This window comes from Topomyia yanbarensis, chromosome 2, assembly GCF_030247195.1.
Source record: "Topomyia yanbarensis strain Yona2022 chromosome 2, ASM3024719v1, whole genome shotgun sequence".
NCBI lineage: Eukaryota > Metazoa > Arthropoda > Insecta > Diptera > Culicidae > Topomyia > Topomyia yanbarensis.
In genome coordinates, this window is record NC_080671.1 from 290726377 (window position 1) to 290743151 (window position 16775).

The 16775-nt window shown below is 39.4% G+C and overlaps 4 protein-coding genes across 5 annotated transcripts in view; 2 read left to right on the forward strand and 2 right to left on the reverse strand.

The window, feature by feature from the left end:
* LOC131683259 (uncharacterized) overlaps window positions 1-16775 on the reverse strand; it is a 116590-nt gene that overhangs the window by 80967 nt on the left and 18848 nt on the right. The window lies entirely within an intron of this gene.
* On the forward strand, window positions 129-5400 carry LOC131680425 (uncharacterized). The gene is made up of 11 exons (XM_058961140.1): window positions 129-198; window positions 473-975; window positions 1037-1586; window positions 3107-3333; window positions 3393-3538; window positions 4110-4200; window positions 4260-4457; window positions 4514-4687; window positions 4750-4870; window positions 4931-5049; window positions 5104-5400. The coding sequence occupies exons 1-11, from the start codon at window positions 129-131 to the stop codon at window positions 5398-5400; spliced, it is 2496 nt and encodes an 831-aa protein (XP_058817123.1).
* On the reverse strand, window positions 5760-6287 carry LOC131680426 (uncharacterized). The gene has a single exon (XM_058961141.1). The coding sequence runs from the start codon at window positions 6285-6287 to the stop codon at window positions 5760-5762; it is 528 nt and encodes a 175-aa protein (XP_058817124.1).
* Window positions 14032-15683, forward strand: LOC131683260 (uncharacterized). 2 transcript variants are annotated; one of them, XM_058965091.1, is made up of 3 exons: window positions 14032-14345; window positions 14462-14597; window positions 14663-15683. In XM_058965091.1, the coding sequence occupies exon 3, from the start codon at window positions 14745-14747 to the stop codon at window positions 15390-15392; it is 648 nt and encodes a 215-aa protein (XP_058821074.1). In that variant the 5' UTR covers window positions 14032-14345; window positions 14462-14597; window positions 14663-14744; the 3' UTR covers window positions 15393-15683. The 2 variants fall into 2 exon arrangements, with proteins under 2 accessions (XP_058821074.1, XP_058821073.1); XM_058965090.1 differs by having other exon boundaries at window positions 14066-14345; window positions 14462-15683.

Genomic DNA, 16775 nt, shown 5'->3' on the forward strand with positions numbered 1-16775 from the left:
CCAAGTCAATCGTATACGCTCTACTGGAAAATGATGAAATATTTTATCAATGTCATTGATGTTTTTCATCCACTTGTGAGCAGTTCAACATTTAGTGTTACTCGGATTGCCTGAAAAACAGTTTAAATATGGAACCTGCTATGCAGGATATTGTCGACGCACTTAAATTCGACAATTGTGACATTCAGGAATTGTTTGGTAAGTAAAAAGTGATGTTTTTTTTTGTAAATTCCAGGTCTGGTTAATAATATAAGCCGGAAAGATGGCGGATGTTATCGTATGTTTTTTTGCAAAAGACTGATTGAAGGGTACGTGGAAGGTTTGAGGCGGCATGTAAAAGTTCATGCAGATCGCCAAGATTTCGACAAAAGTTTGATCCATTACACCTGTACGATAAGAGGTTGTAAAATTAGTTACAGGAAATTCTCTAACTTGAGACAACACATCATCACGAAGCATCCTTTATCATCAGGCAGCCAGCCGCTGCACGGCGATATTCTGTTGTTGGATGAGGAGGGAATTGGTGTTGGCATTAGCCCTGCAAATAACAGTATGGTAGATGAACCAACTCGGCTTGAACAAGTTGAGGATGAGACCAAAGGGATTACGTTAGAATCTCTCCGAAAGTTTGCTGCCATTTCTGTGTGCAAACTGAAAGCTGATGTTTCGTTCACGGAGGCTAAACTAAGAATCGTATTGATGGTTTGTGAAAGTATTATCGATCAAATTAATACTTTTGTCTCTGAGCGTGTGGATCATTTGTTGCACGAAATGATTCCTGATCTAGAATCGGAAGCAATAATTGAATTGCACAATGGACTTATCGTGCACGATATATTCAAAGAGGTCAACACTCCAACACGCCAACGAAATTTTCTTAATAGCCTTATTGGTTCGATTCCACATCCAAGAACCATTATGTTAAAAGACAAAGAGACTAAACGAATGGTGAATGGATCAGAGTTAACCGTGAAGGTAAACTTGGTCCAGTGACCTGTGTGTACAGAATCTAAAATTTCTTCTCGCTCAATTCTAGGTGAAAGACACTTTCCAGTATATCCCAATAATCGACTCATTGAAAATGCTACTTCGAGATCCCGAAAATCGTCGCGCATTGGAAGATACACCTTCTGTTTCAGCCACATCAAACCTATACAATTCCTACACCTGTGGAACGTGCTTCCAGACCAGCGAGTACTTCCAAAAGTATCCCCAAGCTCTCAGGCTAATACTGTATGAAGACGATGCAGAACCATGCAACGCTCTTAGTTCCAGGGCGGGCAACAACAAAATCTCAGCCATGTACTTTAAAGTGCAAAATATGCAGAGGCAGTATAACTCTTCTTTGAAAGCAGTTTTTCCTTTGATTTACGCCAAATCGATTGATGCTAAACACCATGGATATAATGCGATTCTAGCTCCACTAGTAGACGATTTGAAAAAACTAGAGAAGGGTGTTACGGTTTACTTCAGTAGCACTAAATATGAAATCCGTGCGGCAGTGATTGCAGTGGCAGGAGACACACTAGCAATTCATGAAGTATTCGGATTTCTCAGTCCATCAGCCAATTATTTTTGTCGTGAATGTACGATAGTGCGATCCAAATTTCGAGAAACCTCATCACAAAGCGAATATCCCTTACGAAACCGCAAATGGTATGACAAAAACCTTAAAAAATTACGGAATAAGAAGATATCATCATCTGAGTGTGGATTAAAATCTACTGGGTGTATTTTGAATGAATTAACTTCATTCCACGTCACAAGGAACCACGCATTCGACGTGATGCATGACTTGGCAGAAGGTGTCATACCAATCACTCTTCAACTTGTCCTTGCTCGTTACTATCGAGACAAAAAGCTAAAATTCACCATTGAATTTATAAATCATCGACTCAAATCATTTGCTTATGGGTTCCGCGATAAGCATAACAAGCCGTCCCCAAACATAACAGCTGCGATGCTGTTACAACCGAACGCGCATAGACTAAGGCAAACCGCATCTCAATATCTTTTATTTTTAAGGGCATTTCCATTTTTATTCGGCCACAAAGTTTCAGCTGATTGCCAGCATATGAGTCTTATAAGAGTTCTCATCACAATTACACGAATCGCATTTTCACCAACGATTCCTGATTTTCTCATAGCAGAACTAGAAATAAGCGTAAGGATATTCCACAATATGTTTTTTACACTATTTAAACGACGACCTAATAAACTGCATCATCTGACTCATTACCCCGAATGCATAAAAAAAGTTGGGTCGCTCGAACAATTCGACTGCCGAGTCTTCGAAAGCAAAAACAAAAATATTAAATCGCAAATGAATGTAGCACGAAACTACAAGAACGTTTGCTTAAGCTTGGCAAAACGACAAGTTTTTGCTCAAGCAGTGAGTTTGGCTGAGCATCCATTCATAGATAAAATCCAATATAAATTAGGGAAAATGTGCTTGATTGAAAATATGCAATAATCAGCTTTTGTGGAATACAACCCCGATGCACGCTGTTTTTCCCCGAAAGGAGTAATATACAATGGTGTTCATTTTCGAATAAATTGTGTAGTATCACTTAAAGGTGACAACTGTGCCGAATACCCTACGTTTGGAATGATCCAGGAGATTGTAGTTATCGATGAATCGCCTCAATTTTTAATTCAAATATGGGAAGTAGTAGATTACGAAGAAACTCTTCAAGCCTATCAGTTGGAGAGTACTACAGAATTGCGATTGACAAATTTTGGAACTTTCCATTGCCATACCACGTTTGCCTTCTGGAAAAAGTACAACGACGATACAAATTTTGTATCCAGAAGGATTTACAATGCCGACTTCTAAAAATAATTGTTGTAATTTTAGTTATATATATATATATATATATATATATATATATATATATATATATATATATATATATATATATATATATATATATATATATATATATATATATATATATATATATATATATATATATATATATATATATATATATATATATATATATATATATATATATATATATATATATATATATATATATATATATATATATATATATATATATATATATAAATTTCAATCATTTCACGTTACCTTTCAAATCAGTAAAAGAGGACATACATGATGTGGAAACATTCATTTCACTCGACGACGGAGATTTCACGCGATTGGAATTAAGTACCGGACAACGAAAAAAGATTCAGAAAAGGCAACGAGAAATTATTGAGAGTAACAATGCTGCTAGCACGAGTAACTATCACTCAGATGATAATAATACCACACAGGAACAACTTTTCCAAGACCACGAAACACAAGAAATCTCAATGGAAAAGGTAAATATAACTGCATACCACTACTTGTCCCATTGATTGTTAATGATAGTTCATTTCAGGAATTTGACATTGACTTAATATTTCAAGCAACGCCGGAAGGACAACGTATAATAGAACTATTGAAAGAGAGCAGTCCCTTGGACAGCAAGCTTATTAAGGTAATCACTTCTGTACTAAGCGACTATCTGATTACTCGATTCGGATAGTAAGTATTATAGTCATTCACAGGTAACAGATAAAAATTCAATAATAGCTATCAATAGTTAATAAATCCAACGATAACTATCAACAAGTTAGACTACAACAAACTTTATTATTAAAAAAATCGTATAAGCAACATAGCTACTTCACTTTAAAAATAGATGAAAATGCGAACTATTTGTTGGCCGGGCAAAATATTATGACGTTTATTTATCAGAGTAAGGCTGCCAACAGAGTGCCGACAAGAAGCTGAGCTATGCAGAGAGTATAGGTAGAGAGACGAATAGTGTGTAGCCAAAAACACCTTATTGAGCAGATCAATCGAGAAAAGTAAATAAACATATGCGGAATATATGCGATTAGGTTTAGTTTAATAATTTCTTCACAGAAATGGTAGATTTGTGGATTTACCTTCTTTAAATTTTAATATTACAGAAAGAAGCTATGAGTAGAATTCTGATTTAGGAGAAACTTGATTGAAAGTTCATAAAAAATTTTGCATTTAAATCTACTATTGCTACTTATTATTATCTACAATCTTTTCTCAATGTTGCATTAATTCATTTCCATTACAGCCATCCTCATGCCCATTACAAGAATATCGTGGCCAAATCGCTGGTACAAAAATATAGTTCGCTAAAGTGCAAAGATGCAGCTCATGCACAGGTATATTTTAAAACAAATCGGTGTTTTATAAATATACTAACGGTTCCAATTGTTTACAGGGTTTATGGTTCTACCCCGATGCTCGAGGTGAAGGAAAACATTCTGGAAAGCTACAATCACGCATTGAATATCTGGTCAAAAAACACCAGAAGCAAGTCCGTCGAGTTAAAAGTCGTAACGATAATCCAAATGTACAAGAAGCAGAGAATCCGGAAGGTCTAAATGATAACGATGAAAACGAGGATATCGAGGAAATCGTAATCTGAATATAATATCTTAGTAAATTAACATAATATCAGTGAGCAATTTTCAGATCGCAAAACTAAAGTACATCGTTCCATCAGATGCGTTGCAGGAAATCATCAAAAAAGATTGGAACAAAACGATGAATTCTAGAAACCGAATAAGGAAGATTCAAAACCCGGAAGAGCGGTTAACCGAAATGTTTCAGACATTTCCACTATCCGGTGCGTTTGATGGACTACTGGTATGATAAGGCAAAAAGTAATTTCTTTGGAGTTTTTTTTAACTTATGTTTCTTATGCACAGATTATTATGGATTTTGTGGCAATGTTTCCAGATGTAAATGTAAATTTTGGTGAAACATGGGAGATCATCGAAACCAAAATACTTCAAAAGCATGGACATCTGCATACTTTAGTCATAAATGGTAGCTTTTTGTAATATTTTGAATCGATGCATTACTAAAATATTCCTTATGGCGTTAAAGGTTTCATTCGGTCACTCGTCATTATAAAAGAAAAGAATCCATCGCGTGGAGCAAAACGTGTTATTCAAGGTTCGCAACAAATAACAAACGTTCTGGAACGCATCATAGAATGGATAAACGTATTTAATTTAAATAAGATAAAATGTCCTTCGAATTATGATTTTCCCTTTCAGCCAGAGGACGAAATCGTACAATGCGCTGCAGCTTACAAAGGATCAAAATTGCCAGTTCTATTTATCAAAGCCCAATTGTACTGCGAAGGCGAATGCTATATATGCATTGGGAAAAGAGCATTCTCAGTCGGCGATGATATCGTGCGCGGTTTTTTTATACTGATTATGTCATATTATTATTTTAATATTCAGTTTGATCCGTCCTTGGTACATTTTTTTACCTTTTTTGCTGGAAAAGTTTTCAACATTGGAAAGATGTCCACAACAAACAATGATTTTCTCATAAAGCTTGGATGAGCGAATAAACGACAAAATTAAATAGAAAAAGTTGTTAATCTTTATAAGGAAACTAAAAAGAAAAACAAATTCATTGAAATTTCGCTGACAATACATTTGAATTTTTTGATGAGAGCTCAGTAAACTGTTATTGCTGATACATCCATTAAAGAATATCGTTTAGCTGATACTTCAGTTAAGTGCTGTCATTTTTTTTTTATTCCGATTGCTGAAACATACAGTAAAATAATTGCTGTGCTTCCAGCAATCCAATTAAAATTTTGACAGCTTCGAATTGCTGAGTCTTCAGCGAAACATTTTTTGCTGGAAGTTTTGCTGAAATTTCAGCTCGTCAAAATTCAGCAAAATTATGCTGATTCTCAGCAATCAAAAATTAGTGTGTATCGTTGCTTGGTCTTCTCATGGTTGTTCTTTATGCGTTGAATAACGAATTCGTGAATTCGGCGAATCGCTGAAAGTCGTACGTCCTGCGCCACTTTGGGATCGTCGGGTGTGTTCAAATCCTGCTGCGTGTATAGATCGGTGTGCAATATTAGCTCTCTACCAAAGTTTGCGTAATGCGGGCTAACCCCAGTGGTTTCATGCTTTGCCCCGTTGATGGCAGCTACGATGGCCTGTAGGTTCTCGTCCCAACCGCGGTGGTCTTCATCTAGTAGGGCTCGGATGCACGTGATTAACACTCCGTTCACCCTCTCGGCGTTATTTACCATTGGGCAGTAAAATGCCGTCTTCATATGGATGATGTTGTGCTTAGAGATCACTGCCTTAAAGGCTGCCGACAGAAACTGCTTTCCATTATCTGAGAGAATGATCCGCGGGCGCGAGTATCGTAAGAACACGTGTTGTTCTAGGAACTCCACCATTTTCACCGAATCAGCTGATCTCATGGGGTGCACTATGACGTATTTTGTTACCCAGTCCACCACGACGAGCATTACGGTGTTTCCGGCATGCGAACGAGTGAATGGGCCTACAAAATCAATTGATACAAGCTCCTATGGTACACGAGCGAGCTTAGAACCTCCCATATTCGGCATCATTATTCTGTTTGGTGCTTTGCTCGCCTTGCATGTCGTGCATCCTTTAACGTATCGTGCGACGTCCTCCATCATTTTCGGCCAATAAAAGTGATTTTGCAGCTTCTGCCATGTTTTCTGGAATCCTAGATGCGCTCCCGAGGTTGCATCGTGAAATTTCGCAATTACCTTTGCCCGCTGGTTTAGCGGTACGACCTTCTTCCATTTGTGTGTCAGCGCACCTTCCTCGTTCTTGGTGCTACAGTTCTTGTAGAGATCTTGATTCGCTATGCGGAAATCCGGAAATTTATCGCTGTCTTGCTGCACTCTTTCCCGTAACTTCTGGTACCACTGATCGATGGAAACATCTGCCGTAAACACCATCGTATTTGCGATTCTGGACAGCGCGTCCGGTACCGTGTTAATCTCTCCCTTCCGGTATTTTATGTCGAAATCGAAGGCGTTGAGTCTCAGAATCCAGCGACTCATGAGTGCCGTCGGGTTCTTCATTGACCTTAGATAGGATAGTGCAGAGTGGTCACAGTGCACCGTGAATTTTGTACCTTCTACGTAGCCTCGGAATTTCTCAATCGCCCTGATTACGGCCAGACACTCTCGTTCGGTTACGGAATATTTCCGCTCTGACGCTGACAGTTTTTGCGAGAAGTAGGCTATTGCAGAGATGCCAGGTACTTTTTTCAAATGTCTGCAATAATAATTTTAAAAGTCTGGGAAGAACAAAAATGTTAGGAAAGCTAGTGTAATCAAAAGCCTTTTCATTCAAAAATCTGTAAATATCTGCAACCAAACTAAAAAATCTGCAAATATCTGCAACCAAACTAAAAAATCTGCAAATATCTGCGTCATCGAAGAAATCTGCAGCTTAAATTAAAAGTCTGCGAATTTGCAGACTTGTCTGCAAATCTGGCATCTCTGGGCTATTGGGTGCTCGTGTCCATCGGTCTCCTGAGTCAGTACCGCTCCAATAGCTATGTCGCTTGCGTCACTCGCAATCGCGAACGGCTTCGTGTGGTCTGGCATCGCTAAAACTGGTGCTGACACGAGTGCTGATTTGAGTTTCAGGAACGCTTCTTCGGCTTCTCTCGACCACCGGAATTTGGTCTTGGTCTTTGTTAGCTCTGTCAATGGTACTGCGATTCTGGAAAAGTTGGTTATGAACCGGCGGTACCAATTGCACATTCCTAGCCACCGCTGTACCTCCTTTCTGCACTGTGGAACTGGGAAGCGCACTATGCTCTCGATTTTCTCCTGATCCACGTTCCACCCGTTTTGATTCAGAACATAACCCAGGTACTTCATCTCCTCCAGGCAGAACTTTGATTTTTCAGAGGATATGGTAAGTCCAGCATCTCTCAATCTTTTCGCAACTCTCTTCAGCATCTCGATGTGCTCGTCGAACGTACGTGAGCAGATGATAATGTCATCGAGATAGTGGAAGACATGAGGCTCCATGTCCGCAAACAGATGGGTCATAAGGTGTGCCAAGGCCTGACTCGCCGTACACAGACCAAACGGAACCACCTTGAACTGAAAATGGCCTCTTTGTGGCACTGTGAACGCTGTTACTGGACGAGAATTCGCTTCTAAGGGTAATTGCCAGAAGGCATCCTTGAGGTCGATTGCCGAGATGTAGGTACATCCGCTGAGGTTGTTCATGATCGCCGAGATTTGCGGGATGGGATACCCCTCATTTACCATAATTGAGTTTAGGTGGCGAGCATCTAGGCAGACACGGTATTGTCCAGTCTTCTTTTTCACGGCTACTAAGGGATTGTTCCACGGCGAGAAGAGTGCCTCCTCTATCACGTCCAGCTCCAGCATTCGGTCTATTTCCTTGTTTACCTCATCGAGCACGTACTTGGACATGGGGTAGTAGCGTTGTTTCCGTGGTCTCGCGTCACCAACGTCAATTCGATGGACATAGAGATCTGTCCTTCCAAGTCTTCCGGGCTTCGCTTGTGGGAAATGGCTTATGGTTTCTTCTAATCGATGCTTTTCTACCTCGGACAGAAATTTGGTTTTTTCTTCTGGTGGATGTTCTTGTGTCTCAACTTCTAGATTTAACGAACAGCAAACTGGCTTAATGCCGAATGCATTCCAGAAGTTCATTCCAAAGATCACACATGTTGGTAGAGTGGGTAATAGTAGCATCGAGATGACCTCATTTTTGTTGTTATAGGCTATCGGAAGGCGGGTACAAGGTTGTATCCGGTGCTCCGTTCCGTCTGCTGTTCGTATGCCTCCCACTAGTGCTTCCTTCTGCAAGTTTAGCTCCTGCACCATTTCTACGTACTCGCCCCCTAAAATTGAGCAGTTGGCGCCACTATCAAGCAATCCGGTAATCTCTTTGCTTAGTACTTCTACCACTGCATGAGGTCTATTGTCATTTTCAGGATTTATGATCAAGAAATTGATCTGGATTAGGTCGGGAACTGTGGAGGGCTTATCTAACTGTGGCGAGGACTCCATTCCCTCGGTTACTGGTTCCCCGCCAGTGCGTTTTCCGATCGTTGACGACAGGTTGGACAGCTTCGCAGTGAGAACCCCTTTTGGCCGCAGCGGTAGCAGAATAGCACTGCCTGCGGTTTGGCACAGTCCATGAATCTGTGTCCTTCTTCATCACAATTCCAGCATGTTATCACCGCAGGTTGCGCTCGAGCGATCGTTGCATCTGGATTCTGCAGTTGTTGCCTATTGTTGGAATTAGCAGATGAAGTGTTTTGACACTGTGAATTGAATGACTGCCTTCCCGCAGCTTCTCGTCGATCAAATCTTAGTCTGAGTGCATTCACTTGCTGCAATATTGCTTCCATTTTGTGTTCCATCCTCTCTTCTTCCTGTAAATGTTGTCCCACTTCCGAGAATTGCGACGATGGTGAACCGTTTCCTTCATGGCTATACCCATTCTCCGTTTCCAAGGCGTGAACCCTTCCAAATCGCGGCAATTGCTGTTGCGGTTTTGGTGACCGTTGCGCAGAATTTGGGGTTGCTAAAGCAGGTTCAATTAAGGCTCCATATGGGAGAGAAAACCGGCGTTGCTGTTGTTGAAGTTTTCTGAGCTCGTCCAACTCCTTGCATGCCTGCACCAGTGAACGGATGGAATGTTGTGATGCAGCTATTGGTGCGTATGTCGAATTCATATTCTTTTTGATGATAAACAGCTTCTCTAAGTCGCTCATCGGAGGGCTTACATACTGGAAAAGTGTGGTAATATCCTGGTAAAATTTGTTAAAGGGTTCCTCTTCACCCTGCAAGCGATGGTAGGCCTCTGCTCTAAGGATGTAAGCGTAGCTAGCTGGCAGAAATTCGTGCCTGATCAGACGCTTGAACTCTTCCCAAGTTGCTAACTCCCCCGTCGCATAAATGTTACTGTACCAGTTTAGGGCGTCGTCCATCAACAGATGTTTTACATTTTGCAGCAATATGTCATCCGTAACAGCCTCTGATGCTGCAAATGTTTCCACCCGCTGCAGAAATGTATTCAACGATGAGCCATCCTTTTCGCCTTTGTATCGGAACGGCCAATTGTGAATCGCCTTCAGCGTCCTTCTTTCTTCTAAAGGCGGCCTAGGAAAGTATTCCTGTCCTTGCCGGTTCATTTGACGTAATAATTCATCTCGAAGCTGGTAGTAATCCGCTCTTGCATCGGCTTCGCTCGCATCTATTCTTGGTGGTTCATAAGGCGGTGGTGGAAAACTGCTGAATCCTCGTCCACCCGGATTGAACTCTTTCTGTGCACTGTATCTGTTGTTTGAGACTATTCGTGGACTTAGAACGCGCGAGTCTCTTCCTCGATTAGCGCGTTGTGATTCTAGTGATTCTGCTCCCCTGTCGCTTTGGTGAATTGTTGAGTTCATGCGCAGCGGAAGTGATGCTAACGAATTTACCGATATGTTTCTGCTGCTTGATTGTTGTGGGACTGAGTGGAGTGATTGATTCGTGCTTTCCGAGAGGTTCACTGGGTTTCCATTCTCGTCGAATCCTCGAATGTCTGCTTCGGTTGACGTAGATGTTTGGTTCGTTCCTTTAGGAATTGCACCAGTATGACTTTTTCTGCCACTATCACTGTTCACTGTTTGTTTAACACTTTTCTTCGTTCTTCCTAGCGCCTCATCTATGTCTTCCAACGAGAACTGCACTAATAGTGAAAGCGTTGCATGTGTCTCGATGTAGTTATTTGGCGGCTCTACGATGGACAATCTTTCGCGGTAATGAATTAATCGCGATCGTATCATGCGCACGACGGGAAGGTCACCCCGTTTAAATGCTCCCTCTACTTCCGATACTAATTCACGTACCCGAGATTGACATTGACTGATATTATCTCCCGGTATCATGACATGAGTGGAACTGTCGTAAACAGTACCTTTAATTTCATCTTCCTGCATCAAAGCACGCAAACGAACGGCTCTGGCTCTGCGAGGAAGTGCTCCGAGATTGTTTACATGGCGCAACGCCAACTCGTAACAAATCTCTTCTTCCGTCAGGCTTGCTGGATCCATGATCCTTAAGGTCTTAAATTAGCCAACTAAACAAGAATTAACTTAATGGTAGGGTCTACAAAATGTGTTACGATGCAACAGAATTGTGCTACAAATTACGAACTAATTCTAGAATTTTACAAATCACAAACAAAATTGGTTCATTTTGTTGGGCGCCATTGTTATAAATTTTGCTCGGTAGCCCAAAAGTACATTCACGTGCGTGCCCCTGGACGCCGGAATTCAGTCATGATGATATGTGTAAATAAAAAGGTGCCCAGAGGGCTAGGGTGAACTTACTCGGTGAACGACGTGGCCTTCTTCATTATGTCGTGGATGCCGGCGCTCCACGTGACGTTCTCTGTGTTCCAGTCTGGCTCCAAATCGATGGCTGCCGTCGACCACGCGGTTCGCCCTTCACCGTGCAGACTGGTCGGGCAGTCGTATCTCGTTTCGGCTCTCGATGTGCTTCACCGTATTCGGACCATGCTCCGAGAAGGTCGCTCGTGATCCGGTTCTCCCCCTCACGACACAATCACTTGCTCGCTCAGACCGATGCGACACTTTTCCTTCAGGTTGTGGTGGTACGTGCTCGGTCCGATTGTCCGACGGCTGCGTGGGAAGACTAGCACGCACTTTTGTCACAGTTCTGGCCTGCTCCCTCCCGAACGGGTCACCACTATTGTCCGAGCAGTCACTGCTGAGAAAGTTTCACTCGCGACGACAATTTTCCGACGAGTTTTTTCACACGCGTCAAAATCTTCTCCCGAAAAAGGAATTGTGCCCGTGTCGCATCTGCGACCACCAAATTCTCGCCCGATCTGCTTTCTTCCGCGTGTCAGAACCAAGTGAAGTCTGTCCTGAGCGGAAATTGTCTGCTGTCAAACTGCTTTCTCAAGACAATATTTTGCTCGCCGTTCCTTTCAAGCCACCAGCCCTTCAGTATTTCCTTCGTCTGGTTCAGCCGGTGTCACCCTCATGTCGATGGTTGAATATTTTATTACACACATATTGCCGAATCATCAAACTTGACTATTATTTTAACTAACGTAACAAGATTTAAGTTTCAAGCCACATTGAGAATTCAAGAACTTTCCATTTAACCCTTAATAAAATTACACTTCAAAATTAAGTGTGCCATCCTTATGACATGATTGAATGTTATCACATTTAAATTTGAAGTGTCAGTGTATTGAATAATAAATGCGTTGCCCATGAAATCTATGTTTTTAACAATTGCGGCAACATTATAATGTTGTCACGTCAAATAAATTTCAAGTGAATCGTAACATCACTGTAAATAATGTACACTTTTTTATGAAGAGATTCGCTACATAAGATTTAAGTTTCAAACCACGTTGAGAACTCAAGAATTTTCCTTTTGCCTTTTAATAAAATTGCACTTAGAATTTAAGAGTCCTACGTGACGTGGTATGATTGACTGTCATGACATATAAATGTTACGTGTCAGCTTATTAAAACTTAAATCCTTGAAATCCAATAATTTTAACAATTTCGGCAACATTAAGTGTGAAAACACTTAAAGACAAGTTGACTTTTTTATTGAATTGAGGAAACATGGCGCAAAAAAAAACAAAAAATTGCAGAAATATTTAATTCGAGGCTTGCATGGCATATTTAGAAGATTTATATATATATATATATATATATATATATATATATATATATATATATATATATATATATATATATATATATATATATATATATATATATATATATATATATATATATATATATATAGGAATAATTTGTTCTTTCTTCTAAGAGAATATATTTAGTTATAAGTTAAGATCTATTTTTTAAATTCAAATAAAAATGTTTTATTGAACTAAAAAATCTTTTATGCCATGTTCTGCCCATTTGAAAATTAACATTTTTGCTCATGTCTTTTATAAGGAATGACATGCTATTTAAGTTGATGCAAACTTAAGTTCTATATGGATCACATTTAATAACCATTTGTTAGACACTTCAATAGAATAAGCCATGCATATGAAACTTAAGTGTGGCTTCTATTGGAATTAACGTTTTCACAAAGAAATGGGTTATCAAGTGCTTGCCACATAAAATTTGAATGCAAAGGCAGTTGCGGCAAAATTAAGTGTTAAACAATTAAGTTCAATGTGTTGATTATTTACAGTGTAGACATCTCAATAAATGTATTTTCATTTCTACTGTTCTGTTTACATAGTTTTATATATTTTGTAGGCTCCCTGACACCCACTGACAATAAAGTTGTAATTTTGTGATATTTAAACTAGTTTCTCGTTGGATTTAATAAAAAAAATCGCCATTGCTTGATTAGTTTTATCACAGAAAACAGACATCCATGATCGAACAAAAATATTTAAAAAACGTGTGTAAACATTTGAATTAATATACGAAAAACACTTGCGCCGCCACACCAACCTATCCCAACTATCCGTCAAATCGATTCCGGAACCGGTTCAAAATCCTGGATGGATTCAGCATGGAATCTAGCTCAAAGAAAACAACCGATTCCGACTCTATCGGTTGACGCATTTGAGCTGGAATTCATGCTGGAAGTCCGAATCGGTTCCGGACTAGTTTGACTGGGTAGAGGAATAACCGCTGTCAATTCTGTCGCACTCAGCCACAAAAAAACATGACGACAGTAGCGCACCTGGTTTAGATATCCAAACTACTTTCGAAACCGTTAGAGATTTTACACAAGTTGAATGCTGAAGATGGACGTCTGTTCTCTGTGGTTTTATCAAAATTAATTCATCTTCGAATTAAAAAAATGGAGGTTAAATTTTGGTGGTTTAATTCACACGCTTACATATCTGAAATACAGGTGGCGCTATTTTAGTTTAGCTATTTACCACTAGATGTCGCTACTAGTACCTCTAAAATATTTTGGCGGATGGATTTTTTGGTGGATTGGCTCTCAAACGTGAAACTTTTTCGCTCGATGCGCCAACGGGATTTCATTTTCGGTACTAGTCAAATGATGAAAACATTTTCTTGCATTGATGGTATAGGATGGTTGTTCTATTTTATTTGTTTTAAAATAAATATCACATAGTTCCCCAAAAGGTTGATTACAGGTGATAAGAAAACACTCGTTCTTTCGTTTGACACCAAAATATTCAGTTGAACTCAATATTTTATTACGAATTATTGAGATCCGGAATTATTTTTGTATTGTTGAGGTTAGGTTGGTTGTTTTAGATATGGAAAATGTTTATCTAGAAATTGGACTTATCAGTGGATAACCTCGACTACCAACAACTACACTGTTTAATCCAGTGATTTTTGCCCACCTTCGTGTTTTCTATCGAAATTTCAATCTCTGAATTTCATTTTGGTATAAATTGAAACCGGAAGAACAAATGTGAGTGAAGTAACAAGAAATTTACCATCTGGATATTTTTCAGAGGTAGGAAACATATTTTCTTCATCAATATTACTTTTCATTAGAAGAAATAACGTTTAATTATAATATTGATTGATTTTAAAAAAAATCTGAATTTACCTTCCAATACGTTTTGACAGATGAAAATAAAAACATCATTGAACTTCCGTGCCCTCTGGCGGTCGACATCTAGCGTTAGATCACGAATAGTTTCACCCAAGTATTGATCCCTACCTGGCACTGGAACAAACCTGATAACGCATAAAAATGTTACAGGTATCAAGTCAATTCAAGCTTTGTCGAATTGTTGGAACATTTTTGTGTAGTATCAAGTTTTACAGTATTAAACATCAAGGCACGATACTTAGAAAATTACTACATGGATCTGAGAAAGGTAAACGGAAGTGGTTTACCGATAAAGCTATGTCCATTTCGTTACCAGCACTTACTTCTGCGAAAGGAGGGAAAGAATCGAATCGGCGTTTGGCAGTGTTGAACACACTTTTCATGGAGCAAATTACGGATTTGATAGCCACGGGTAAGTTTTCCGAAGAGCTAGTTGGGCATGGAATTCAAATATCCTGTGTAAAAGTAACCAACGACTTCCACGCTATCAACATATTTTGGTCTGTTCGGGATAATAGAAACGACATAGAAATTAGCAAAATGCTCAAACGTGTTTCCGGAGACCTTCGACATGAGCTTGCACAGTTAAGGTTGATTGGACAGGTGCCACGATTAAATTTTGTAAAAGACAAAACATATTGTATCTTCACCAACAGTGCATTGCAAAACGCCGACTATGGAAAAGCTTTCACAACAAAGGATCCGACCTCGCTAATTGGAAGCGATGTCAAATTACATGTCGACCTACCTAGGGTTGTCCGCAAAAACATTGATGAATTGGTTGATAAATCTTACTTTCTAACCGATAATCAAGATTCACTTCCTAATATGCGTCATGATGTTTTGGGACTAGACCATTTTGCAATAATGCATAAAATCAAAAGGTTGCTAATGAAAAGTAAAATAACTTGGGCACAATACGGACACGATATCAATCGGAAATGATTGCATTGGAAACCAAATTATTGTCAACAATAGAAATTACCTATAAAACGGCGCATTATAGCAAAAAGTAAGCCCGCAGCAGCCCAGTTAAACCATTGACGATACGCCTACTGTTTCTAAGACCATGGATAAGAAATACCGGAACCGGAAATACACCTTCAAGAATGTACTGAGAAGAATTATGTAGTTTTAGTGCAAGCCAGCTTGAAAATTTTATTCGCACCTAATGTTAATTGTTAATTGTGTAAACCAACAGATTTTCGTGCGCAATAAAGTTACAAATGGATAATATGTGGATAATGTCATCTGATACTATGGCGGTACTTAGGTCTAGTTTAAAGTTCAGGAAATGGGTCACGGGATTTGATCAGGAAACATTTTCCGCCGATATCTCCAAGACTCATTTCCCGTCACGGGATTTGTAATCCAGATCTCCATTTAAAATACACAGAGACCCAAATCTTGTGACACGTTTTCCGAACTGTACTCTAGCCTTTAAGTCGAAAATGTAGTAAATCCGAAATTTAGAAATAAAATCAAATCGCTATGTTTATGATCCCATTATTTCGTCAGTTTTCTTCGCTAAGAGGCGTAGGTTGAAATAACTAAAGATATGATTGAAGCTCAAATTCGTATTTTTGATGAAAAAAATGGTTACAAACCATATGTTCAAGTTGATCGAAACGATGGACGAGAACAATTCAAATGGGCACTTAAACAAAGCGTAAACAGTTCCGGTTAATAATAGGTTTGTTTCAGTGCACGGAAATCACTTCGGAGGAAACATGAGAAAAAGTTTCTTGCTCCTTTTTACTCCGGTCACAGACAAACAGACATAACACTCCGAATTTCACCATCGCTCACATATCAAATTACAAATATGTTAGTGTGCAGGAACCACGCATAACGCTGTGGCGCCACTGTTCGATAATTGATATCCGCCCGTAGTAGTCTGGAAAAATATCCCTACACGAGATTGTTTTATGTCAAAACAAAGGTTAGTGAAAAATGCGAAAAGTCACGAAGCAAAAATTTTGAACAGGTAATGGTATATGCTCTACAGCCTGATACCTTATTTATATAATGTCTTGTATTTCAGGATACCATTTTTTGTTAATAGTATCGTTGGTTGTGGCATTTCTCCGTCATTAATAACGTCCGTGAGTCCCTCAAATTATGTGTTCCACCCGTCAGACATAGAACAAAGCTATGTGGAAGTGTTTACGATCACAACGTCGTAGTTATGTTTGACCAGCCTAGCTTTAAATTGATACTTATTAATACAATGTTATTTAGCAAAGCACACCCTCCGACAACATAAATAAATTGTTCGTTGGTATTAGATGGAAGCGGATGCGTACTCGAGTATTGATACACTAAGAA